The sequence below is a fragment of the Chrysoperla carnea genome, chromosome 1 (assembly GCF_905475395.1).
Source record: "Chrysoperla carnea chromosome 1, inChrCarn1.1, whole genome shotgun sequence".
Classification (NCBI taxonomy): domain Eukaryota; kingdom Metazoa; phylum Arthropoda; class Insecta; order Neuroptera; family Chrysopidae; genus Chrysoperla; species Chrysoperla carnea.
The window spans coordinates 130,782,322-130,794,892 of NC_058337.1; the positions used below are offsets into that span (position 1 = coordinate 130,782,322).

The 12,571-nt window shown below is 30.1% G+C and overlaps 1 protein-coding gene across 1 annotated transcript; it reads left to right on the forward strand.

Annotated features, from left to right (window-relative positions):
• The first annotated feature begins 3,088 nt into the window (after positions 1 to 3,088).
• Positions 3,089 to 11,447, forward strand: LOC123302046 (modular serine protease-like). The gene is made up of 13 exons (XM_044884851.1): positions 3,089 to 3,142; positions 3,856 to 3,919; positions 4,763 to 4,879; positions 5,118 to 5,246; positions 5,557 to 5,676; positions 7,214 to 7,354; positions 7,919 to 8,128; positions 8,189 to 8,397; positions 8,840 to 9,052; positions 9,682 to 9,974; positions 10,118 to 10,294; positions 10,660 to 10,819; positions 10,886 to 11,447. The coding sequence occupies exons 1-13, from the start codon at positions 3,103 to 3,105 to the stop codon at positions 11,080 to 11,082; spliced, it is 2,070 nt and encodes a 689-aa protein (XP_044740786.1). The 5' UTR covers positions 3,089 to 3,102; the 3' UTR covers positions 11,083 to 11,447.
• Positions 11,448 to 12,571: the final 1,124 nt, after the last annotated feature.

A 12,571-nucleotide genomic window follows, 5' to 3' on the forward strand; every position in this document is an offset into this window, starting at 1 on the left:
TTCACACATCATTATGACGTTTTATTATGCTGCAATAGTTCCTAACAAAATTTTAAAAAGAAAAACATTTCAAAATTGCAAAAAAATTCATCTTAATGTCTTCGAAAATTATTCTTAACACTTTAAAAAAAAAATTTCTATTGAATTTTTTTGCGTTCAAAATCAAAAAATAATTTAAAAAAAAAAAAAAAATATTAGAAAAAATTTTATTAGAAATCGAATTTGCTCAAAATTTTTAAAATATCTTACTTTAGTATTTAGATATTACATATTACCTACAAAAAAAAATTCCTATTTTCGAAAAATTGCATTAAAAGTGTTAAAAATCAAATTTTAGTCGACATTTTATTTAAAAAAAAAAAAAAAACTATAAATAATCATACAAAAAACTCTTGTCACTTAGTGGCAAATCAAAAAAAAAAAATAAAATTGTATAACATAATTTCATACGTCCAAAAAAAGCATATCTGTGTTCCCTAAGTAGACAAAAATTTCAAAAATGATCAATGTTCTTTATTAGTTTAGCAAAAAAATATTCTATATTTATCAACAAAAAAAACTTTCTAACAAAAACAAAAATCTTCTATATATATCGTTATCAATACGCTTGTTGCAAATACTAAAAAAATGTTGCAAAAATTATCTTTAAAAAGAAAATATATTTAAAAAAAATTTAAAAGACTTATTTATTTTTTTGAATTTTAGCATCAAAGTTTATTAAATAGTATTTTAAAAAATTTAAAGAAATTATATATTTTGAAATAAAGAAAAACTGATGTTTTATCCATGAACACAGCGATTTTTAAGTCAATATATCTATCAAGTTGAAAAAGAAATTAAGAATTGATTCTTTCAGTTTTTTTGATTCAAGTCAAAAATAACTAATGAGCAGCAGAGCTCCATCACTAAGGTAGGTTAGGTTAGAGTGGCTATCTTGGGGTGGGACACACTTAGATCATTGGGTCCGTTGTGATACAGAAAAAAGGGTTGATTCATCTCCGGCCACTATTCCATGAACAATTTGGATGTATTTTAAAACAGCAGGAGTACTTTGACGTCAACGGACTTCAGGTCGAAAAGGTCATCAAAAAGAGGTTGGCTCAAATAGATCCATCTCCTCGTGGCAAGAGATGAACAGTGGCAGAGATGTTGAGACATAATTTCTTCTACCTCCCCGCTGTAGCAATTCCCACAATAGTTCTAATACACAATTTTGCTAATAGAGACTCTTGGAAGTGATATAAGATCTTCGGAACGCCTACGATTGTAGTCAGACCATATCTGTCTTGTAGTACCACAAGTATGTTCCTCCCTTCATCTAAAATTTACCTTTTTGATACATTTTCTTGAAGGAGCAGTTTACAATTCAAAGTCAAATTAATTTATATACCTAAACTAAACTAATTTGTATTTCCTAAAAATAGGTATTAGGTTCAACTTATGAATTATAAAAACTTAATATGAGAAAAATGATGTAATAAATTGAAGAAAAATAAAATTATTGCTGATTTGACAAGAGTGATATAATTTTGTTACGGCGATACTACCTTAATTAGTAACTACACTACCTTAACTCAGTGATGATTATTTGTTGGACACTTCTTGGAACAAGGGGAAGTACATAATATATTTCATATTCTAAATAGGTACAATTTCTGAAAAAGATCAATTCTTGAATTTTTTTCCATTTACAAATCTACTGGTTAATTAATTAATTGTCAATTCAGAGTAATTATTTTTAAGTGTTAAATAAATCTCTATAGAAAAACATGTTTTAAAAAAAGAAAATTGCATATATGTATATCTTTAAACCTAATCGATAAGCAAAAAAAAAATATCTGTTCTCAAAAAAAAAAAAATATCTGTTAAAATATATCTCTCTCAGTGAAAAAGAATTATTTTCTGTACAGAGACAATAAACATTTCAAAAGTATGGCTAATTTGCTTGAAAATATTCAACAACGATATATTCTTTTTTATTTAAATATGACTTTTTCACTGTGGACACTGAATTCATGTAAAATCTGTAATAGCTAACCGAGAATAAATTTTTGTGTAAAAAAAATGGATTTATTGTGAGTTTAAAAAAAAAATTATATAAAAAAAGAAAAAAAAACTTTAAATAAATGTTGAATTAAAAAAATATTTTTTATTTTTATTTACTATACCGCTTTCATCATTAATCAATAGAACTTTTCCAAAAATGATCCAATCGTAACAAGGAATTCAGACAATTCTATGGCCATTAACCGTTTCTGTTGGCTGCTATAAATTCCCAAAATTGTCGATATTTAACCAACTGTTTCATACTAGAACAGGCGCTAGATAAAGTTGAGTGTACAAAATTCGAGGGCCACATTTTGTCAATTGATTCTTGTTCGGAAAAGCTTTTAGATTAATATTCCGGATGTTGCCCTCAACAGTATTGGTCAAATCTTTGTATATCCCTCCCCGTCCCAGAAACAGTTAAATGCCAATTTTTCGACCCAAATAAAGCTACCCGAAGTTTTTTGGATAATTTTACGTCAAACAGGTAGGTACCTTGTGATTTTTTCACTAAAATTCATCTTTATCTAGCGCCTGCTCTATAATGATCAATTGCCTTGTGATTATTTTTAGCTGGCGACTAAACGGGGGAGAGTTATAAGTTAAACGTTAAAGAGGCGATGATCCTTAACGTTAAAGAGGCGCCTGAGTAGATTTCCTAAAAAAACTCTCGATCAAATTACCTTCCAAACAAAAAAAGAAAAATCCAAATCAGTTCAACTGTTTAAGAGCTACGATGCCACAAACGAATTGATCAGACTTGATTTTATGCCGGGGATTTCTTTAAATTTGTAATTCAATACAATTTGATTTTGATTGGTCACACCGACCAATTGTCTCTGTAGGTGATTATTAAACTTCTATTTTGTAAATACCCCGCTAATAATCATAAGAAAATAAGTAAAAAAAAATCACTTAGAAAGACGATATATAAGATTATGTTTATGAATCAGTTAGTTGACCTTGTGTGGTTTTCTTCTCTTATCTCTCTTCTCTTTATTCATTTTAATTTATAATTTTTGTAAACAGTGATTTGCATACAGTTTCGTTTAAACGATGATTGTGAATATGTCAAAATTTTTTATCATAATTACCGGTAAGAATGTTATTTTTCAATTATCTTATCTCTTGTAGTGAAAGGTGATCCAATTTCCGTTTCCTATGTTCGAATCGCAAAATTAGAATGCTGTGAATAGTTTCGCTTGTTTCAAATGTTAGTTTGAAACGTTCCATTTACGATATGAACCGTTTCACTATGACGGTCAACAAAGCTTAACGCTTAAATTGTTCACTCGTTCTACAGAAATAACAATTTTGTAAGAACTGTGTATTTACGCCATTACTTAGATTTCTTTTTGTTGGGTTTATAAAGATTCAATTCTATATCAACAAACCAACAACGTTGTAGCAACTAAAAGCTAACATCCGCCAAGTTATAGCCGACATAATTCCCCGCCGAAACTTGCGAAAAGTTATAGAAAATTACCTCGAAACGAATAAACTGTAGCAGAAAATCATTGGGACGGAATCATTTTTCATTTTTAATGGAGTATACTTAATATTAGATTAATAAAAATACGACTTTTTTAAATTAAAGTTAGGAAACTTTATTGGGATCATCCTTTATAATTTCGATTAAAAAAGTTCGGAATGTATTAAAGAAATGCATCAAAAAAGGGTTTCATATCCACAGCCTTAATATTTTTTAAATTTTTACTAAAAAACGTAATAGAGAAACGACCTAGGCTAGGAAATCTTTCATTTTTTAAAATATCAACTATTACTTAATAACTTTTTGTGATATTTTAGTTCAATTAATAATTGTGGTCACATTATGCCAATGCCAGAAAATTAATGATACTCAATTATGCAGGTAATGTATGACCATGAATTCCAAAAAATTTTTGTCTTCAGTCTTAATCATTTTCTAAATCTTCACCCATTTATTGGCCACCTTTCATCAAGCACCAAAAATTCAAACATATCTAAATTTTAACAAAAATATTAAATACAAAGAAAGTTGAGTTTGTGGATTTGAAAATTAATTACTAGAGAGAAAGATTATACGAGATTTGCTCAGATACCTCAATTTGTGGTAGTTCAATTCAGTTATCATTTTGATTTTTAAGCTAAGTAGTATGAATCTTAAATACAAGTGAAATTTACAAAATTCAAAAACCCTCGAAAAAAAGTTCGGGTACGGAACCCTAAACTCGCACTTGAAACATAGCTAAGAACACTCGCCTATAAATTACCTTTCAAACGAAACCAAAAAACATTAAAATCGGTTCTTCTGTTTAGGCGCTTTGATGCACAAGACAGATAGACAGACAGACACACATAGCGGTCAAACTTATAACACCCCTTTTTTAGTTCGGGGGCTAATAAAGACATCATTTTATGAAAGTTTTGTCACATTTACGCTTTAAAAATTTTATGTTAATAATAATAAAGTCTTTATTTCTAGAAAATTAAACTTACAGAATATTTATACTTTCAAAAAATGGTACTCATTTTCAAATCCAAACCGTTTTAGATTTTAGATTTAGGTTTATGGTGGAAGTAATGGGAAATTTGAGTCACATACCATACTTGTACATGGCATCGATCGATAATCGATAATTTAAGTGTTTTATAAAAGATTAATTCGTTAAGACTAGGATTTTTTTTGAAATGCAATGAACCTTTAAAGATAATGATAAACTATAATTTTTAGTGATAACGAATTCAATTGTAATAATACACAATGTATTTTAAAAACACAAGTTTGTGATGGCAAATACGATTGTAGGAATAGAAATGATGAAACTTATGAACTTTGTGAAAATAAAAAGTAAGTAATTTTTGTTTTATTCTTTGATTACCGTTCTGAGAATATTGGACAGTTTATTTTAAGACGTCTGAATATGGAGTGTTGTCAGCAACGGAAAAACTGTCTGGCAACTATAATTTATATTGCTAAAAGGACATTTCCTTGGAAAGGTCTCATGAATAATATTGATTTGTGTACCATTTTCTTTACCGAGTATATTATCTAAGGCGAAAATAATTTTCAAATATTTTTTTTCTAGATGTAAAATTGATGAATTTTCTTGTTCAAATGGGGCTTGTGTGCCAATTAAATCCGTATGTAATAGAGTTAATGATTGCGCAGATGGATCAGATGAAGCTGATTGTAATCCTAAAACGGTAAAATGCGAGTAAGTACATCAAAAAATTGTTAATATTTAACTATATTCGTATGCAGGTTTCGTAAATAGCTATGGATTCAAAATTAAATTTTAAGCTAGAGTTTCATATTTAAACACCTACTGATTACCTAAAGCAAGGAATGTATAGCGTTCCAAACCCTATCGTCAGTCTTTCTACAACGATGTAACTTCAATGATTATCTGTTTGGACGATATAAAATGGTCCCAACTTTTGATACATTTATGAAAAAAATGTCTTGAAACTGTTAACTGTAATGATATTTGAAAAATACTTCTTTAAAAATAATTCCTATTTCAGAAATCAATGGATGAAGGCTTGTTTATCAGGTGATTGCATTTCACTTGATAAAATTTGTGACGGATTCAAAGATTGCCCTGATAATTCTGATGAAACTTATTCGGTCTGTTCGAATTTTACGTAAGTAAAAAAATCTTGCCAAACTTAAAAAAACTCGTAATTTACTGTAGATTCCATATATTTTCATTCCTTTCACAAAAGTTAAAAAAAGTTCATATAAACATCTGAACATTTCATTTACGAAATACATAGTAATATGACTTTTTATACCATGTATATATGAAATATACATAGTATTATAAGTTTAGTCCCAAGTTTGTAACGCCTAAAAATATTGATGCTACAAAAAAAAATTGGTATAGGTGTTCATAAAATCACCTAATTAATCCATTTCCGGTTGTCCGTCCGTCCGTCCGTCCGTCTGTGGACACGATTACTCAAAAACGAAAAGAGATATCAAGCTGAAATTTACAGCGTGCTTAGGACGTAAAAAGTGAGGTCAAGTTCGTAAATGAGCAACATGGGTCAATTGGGTCATGGGTCCGTAGTACCCATCTTGTAAACCGTTAGAGATAGAATAAAAGTTTAAATCTAAAAAATGTTCCTTACAAAAAAATAAACAACTTTTGTTTGAAATATTTTTTTGTAAAGATTATTGTTTACCCGCGACAGCGCAAATTAGTTCAGAACATAATTGATATGTTAACACATAACACATAGTATCAATTATTTGCATAGCAACAGCATTGTATATTTAAAACATATACGTCATTTATAACATTGTATTATTTGTTTGTGTATAACATATACACTATAGTAACTGATGAAGTGAGAAGAAAGATACACGTGCTAGGTACTTAGTGTAGTAAAGTGACAATCTGTCTTTACTTGCATAACGTAAAAACAAATATACAATACTTTAAACTTATTACCTTATGTATATAATAACGTGAGTCAATGTGATTCAATTCCATTAAAACAAATATACTTTTGATCTAAGATCTAACCAATCTATTATATATTATATATTAAGTTTAGTCCCAAGTTTGTAACGCTTAAAAATAATGATGCTAGGAATAAAATTTTGTCATAGGTGTTCATAAAATCACCTAATTAGTCCATTTACGGTTGTCCGTCCGTCCGTCCGTCTGTGGACACAATAACTCAAAAACAAAAAAAGATATCGAGCTGAAATTTTTACAGCGTACTCAGGACGTGAAAAGTGAGGTCAAGTTCGTAAATGAGCATCATAGGTCAATTGGGTCTTGGGTCCGTAGGACCCATTTTGTAAACCGTTAGAGATAGAACAAAAGTTTAAACGTAAAAAATTTTCCTTATCAAAAAATAAACAACTTTTGTTTGAAACATTTTTTCGTAAACATCACTGTTTACCCGTGAGGGCGACAATTAGGGCGGAAATTTTATAATATGTACTATACTTGATTATCAGTTATGTATGTGTCACATGTTGGTATATGTAATGTGATAAAGAAATCAACACTGACTATACATTATAGGTATTTCAACAATTAACTCAGTCAATTGTTTGTTTTCATTTGTTTTTTAAAATTCAACAGATAATTTTCATTCTATTTGAATCTTTTTTTTTCGAAACTTTTTCAATGTATACCTTACAAATTTTTTTATTTTTGAATAGATGCCCAGGGTATTTGTTTACATGTAAATATGGAGCATGTGTAGACCCAAGTAGTCGTTGCAATGGGGTACCCGACTGCATAGATTACTCAGATGAAATTAATTGTGGACATGATATTGATATCACAAAGGCAATTTGTGGGTAAGAAATGTTACTTAATAAGAATAAAATTCCAAGCTGAAAAATTCTAACGAAAACAACTTTTAGAGTCGAATCCAAAAAATTTAATTTTGATCTATCACATCCAAATTTTATCCAATTTTGATAAACCAAGTATGTAATCCTAATAAATTTATGTCATACTTTTCAAATTTGTGATCAAAATTAACCTAGCTCCAATAGGTTTGCAGAATGTGGAGTCCTGGTCTCGGAATTAAACACATAAGTGATAGCTAGCGAAAAACTGATATCACAGCTGAAAAGAATGACCCAAAATTAGTGGGTTTCAAGCAAAATGCCAATAAGATCGGATCAAATTTGTCTGTGTTATCAAAAAAATTGAATTTTTTACATGATGACGTCATGAGAATCCAAAAAATTGAATTTTGTGCTATCACATCCAAATTTTATCCAATTTTGATAAACCAAGTAAGTAATCCTACTAAATTTGGGTCATACTTTTCAAATTTATAATCAAAATTAACCTAGCTCTAATAAGTAAGATTTCGTTCTGGTTAATTTTTTTATTTTTTACTTTTATCATAGGGAAAATCATTTTCAATGTAACAGCGGTTTATGCATAAAAAAGGAAAATCTTTGTAACGGAATTCGAGATTGTGATGATGGTTCGGATGAAACATACCGGCAATGTAAGAACACCATATGCGCTCCAAAAATACACCGTTGTAAATATGGGGCCTGTGCAGATCAATTTAAATGTGTTAATTCTGTCCAGCCACAGCACATAATACCAATGTAAATACGATCTCTATCCATGTATATTGCTTCCATACAAAATTTTGTTTGTTTTTCAAGAATTCCTTTAATGGATTGTTTGTTCCCACAACAACCAGCAAATGGAGTTATGAAAACCAGTAATGGTAAAACATATAATTTGAATGAAATTGTACCAGAATGGACAATTTTAACTTATTCATGTAATGAAGGATATTCCTTAGGAACAGATCAGGCAGTGATTGTTTGTGCTAATAAAAAATGGACTAATCCATTCCCAACATGTAAAAGTAAGTTGTGTTAAATTGATTTGCCAAATTAATATTTCTTTATTTCGACACTCGTCTTCGGAATCTTGACTTCGATGCACCTTTTCAAACCTGCCACTCAAGCAGATGACAGATTTCTCTCAAACTGCCCAACCTCACTCTGTCATTAAACCAGCATTATTAGCCAAGCAGGCCAATAAGCTTCTAAGACTTTCATTCTTATCCATAGTTTCAAACCCTTCCGTAGTCACATATAGTTCAAATTATAATCCCAATTACATTCTGATTTTATTTGCCATTTACTTTTGATTTTTGGAATTTAAAAATGCAAAATTTATGTTTCACTGCGACAAAATTATTCAGAGAATAAATTATCAAAATTGGTGCAACGTCATATATTCATGCCTAGTCATTTTCAAATTGATCTTTTGATTTTCGATTAATTGTTTCGATGATTTTGTAGAAATTTGTCCACCTTTAAGTACAAGAAGTCATGAAATTGAATGTCATTATCGGCAAACACCAGTGCCATGCAATGAATCATACACTGGGACAATTGCGAATGTCAAATGTAAAGATTCATTTGAGCTAAAAGATTTTATTTATCAACCCTACAATGGAATAGAATGTGGTTATGATGGTACCTGGAGTGATAAATTGTACGATTGTAATCCAAGTAAGTTATATTGCTTTTAACGAATACCATTTTCTACACCCATCACGTAGCCTCATGAGTGCTGAATTTACAACCATCATGGCTCCCAGGCAAATCTTTTGTTTAGATTCGGTTTTTTTCTCGGTCATGGTAAATTTACCTAAGATCCTAGTCGTAGCTCTTTAACCAAAAAATTTCCTACCTCGTTTCACTTTCCTTCTATAGGTCCTCGCAAACTTACCTGGGGCCTCACGGAAGCCCTTTCATTTTTGGTGGACCCGTGTAGTGGCATGTTTAGCCACCTAAGTTGGCCACCATAACTCAAGTTCAGTTAGTAAATGCATTACCGGAAATATCCTCGAGTGATTCAATATAAATCTAAATGAACCTATTCTCCTGAGATGTACAATCTAACGTCGGGAAACAAACCCTCCTTTGTTGCTTACTGAGCCCTCTGTTCAAAAATTATTAACCTAGCAAAAAGTGACTGAATTCATACAATGCCCCAGTCACCGATTCAACAACTGAAATCGATATCCTTTGAGATGATGAATTATAGATTCTTATGACATCCCCCCCCCCCCCCACAAATTATTATAGTAGACTAGAAATATTAAAATTTTAATAAAATTAACCAATTTTGTGAATAGTTTGTGGTACTTTAACACCGAAAGGACAACCATTAGTTGTAAATGGATTTACTGCATTAAAAGGTGAATTTCCATGGCATGCCGGACTTTATTTTAGAGAAACGAAAAAAGACAATTATGAACAACGATGTGGAGGTACAATAATTACGGAAAATATTATATTATCTGCTGCACATTGTTTCTGGGATTTTCAAAATGACAAACCAAATCTACAAATAAAAAAGTGGGCAGTGGCAGTTGGTAAATTATATCGAGATTGGTATCACAATAAAGATCGTGGCCAAAAATATCAGGTATTAAGGAGAATTTCTTTCTTATAAAAATAGTCAAACCTGCAATTTTTCTATTTATATTAAGAAACTGGAAATGTTAATAATTAGGAAAGTTGCAATGCAATTAAAATATTTCCTATTTTTTTTTTTTTTTTTTTTGGCAGATTAAACAAGTTATTTTACCAAAGAAATTCCAAGCTGCGGATAGTAATTTTGCTTATGATATTGCTATTATAATATTAAAGAAAACAATCAAATTATCACCTTTTGTACGTCCAGCTTGCATCGATTGGAGTAAAGAATTGTATCAAAGTATATTTGTCAATGGATCACTTGGTTTGGTATGTTAAATTAGTCAATATAACCCAGGAGCTCATGACAAAAAAGATCGATATTTGGATGCTTGTTAATGGATGGAAAGCCTTTTAGTAGAGACAGCTCCGGGACTAGGAAAGGGGGCAAACCGGTTTAAAAAAAAGTGGATCTGAGACTGAGTATAGGGAGTTATTTTAAATCATTTTGTATTTATCTCACAATCACTACCAGCAGGAGCAACACATTTTACTCCAAAAGCTCTTATAACGTCGACCTTATTTGTCGTCGAATCCTGGGCTAAAATAAATTTCGTATGATTAAGAGACGCAATAGATAACATTTCATTTCAGGAAAAATAGATTCCTATACACATAATTTACATATATTTCAGATGGCTGGTTGGGGCTCAACAGAAGAATTTGGGCCACCAGCTGAAATTTTAAAAGCAGTAAAACTACCGTATATCGACTATGAAACTTGTTTTCAACAAGTACCAGAAACTTTCCGTCCATTCATAACTTTTGATACAATTTGTGCAGGTTATCGAAATGGTTAGTTTGTGTCGGTTATTGAAAAATTAATTCATTCGGATTTTAAGAATATTCCTTCTATTTTAGGAACGAGCAGTTGTACGGGTGATAGTGGCGGTGGACTTGCATTTAAAAAGTATAATAGATATTTTATCGGAGCAGTTGTAAGCGCAAATCCAGGGAAAGGTGGTAGAACTTGTGATTCATATCAATATGGGACATTTACAAGTGTTCCTCAACATTTAAGTTTTATCATGGAAGCCGAACGAGAAAATAGATTATAAAACAAATTTTTTTATTAGCCATATCAAATTAACCGATAAAAGCAATTTCAATCGCTTGGCAGATAAAAATGAATGACTTGAATTTCGTTTAGCTTTAGGCAAACGCCAACTGTAGTCATTATTAACTAAGGACCAATCCAAGATATTAATCTTTGCGGAAGTAAAGTGTAAAATATTTTTAAGAATAGTGGCAGCGCCCTATGCTTAAAAAGAGAATGTTTATGAACTTTGTAGACAAATCGAAGAAAGCATTAAATAAACATTTTCATTAAATTTATACGCTTTTATATTTATCAATACATATTTGTAATACAAATTGCCTATAACTGTCTTAAAGTAAGATTTATAATAAAATGGTATGTTTATTAAAACCTATTGCATTTTATATACTATCCCAGAAATCGCTTTTAGCGTCATTATTTTTTTATGTCAAATTTTGTTTAAGTTAAAGATTTTTGGTAAAATTATGGATTAAATCTCAAAATCTTGAAAAAAAAAATACTCCGATCTGTAATGCAGAAACATTTATACTTTGCCGGATTAAAGAAGGAGAGAGATTGTAAACCGGTGCATAATATTCAAAAAACTTGAATGCAGTTTATTTTTACTAAAAACTTGCCGTATTTAAAGAGCTAGTAACCAAAATTATTGAAAAATCAAGTTCCTTTTGAAACTGTGAGCGAAGGTACACCAAACTAAAAATAGGTTAAACCTATCTGCGTTCAAGGATACGTCAGGAACTTTTATCTGGTCTCGCGATCTTAGCCATTGAATATAAAACTGCCTTTGAGACGGACTTATATGAGCTAATTGGTTCTTTCACAGAGACAAAAACACACAGTGTAAGGCTGTAGTAAGATTATTCGAGTGGAAGAAAAAATGGCGAGCCCTAGAGTTTAAAGAAATGTCTTGATTGCCAGTTGTCTTTCTTGGTTATATGTTTTTCAAAGTAATTAGCAAATAGATAATAAAGAGTGCTAATTTATTATTTTATTATCCCACAAAAAATGTCATTATTATATTTATGTATTTTTTTTTTTTACCACTTATCTCAAACTCTGAAGAGAGGTAACACTACCTTCAAGTTCCCGTCCCGGTAGATCCGGGCTGCACTCATATAATGATATTTTGAAGTTTAGAAGCTATCAATGTTTACAAAATAAAAATGCTAATTACTTTTTTATAATCAATATTATAAGATATAGGTAAAATAAACAAAAAATATTTTATATGCCGGTAAATTATTATACCTTTTATAATCAAAATATTATCATTATCAAGAATTATTGCTTTTATTAAAAATTACACAAGCAATAAATTAAAATTACCTATATTATAATAATATGTATTACTTATAACTAGTACTGTTAAGATAAAACATTGTTTGTACAGTGGCGGATCCTAACTCTCAATTAGGAGGATTTCAAAAATACTAAAAAGATGAAGAACAGCGATTTGAGAAACAGGAAGATGCTAATGAGAGCTTATT

Excerpts from the sequence above, each read along its gene's own strand:
- LOC123302046 (XM_044884851.1), top strand. The coding sequence starts at position 3,103 with ATGATTGTGAATATGTCAAAATTTTTTATCATAATTACCG. Across the intron at positions 4,880-5,117 it reads GAACTTTGTGAAAATAAAAA|ATGTAAAATTGATGAATTTT; the intron begins GTAAGTAATTTT and ends TTTTTTTTCTAG. Across the intron at positions 9,053-9,681 it reads ATTGTACGATTGTAATCCAA|TTTGTGGTACTTTAACACCG; the intron begins GTAAGTTATATT and ends TTTTGTGAATAG.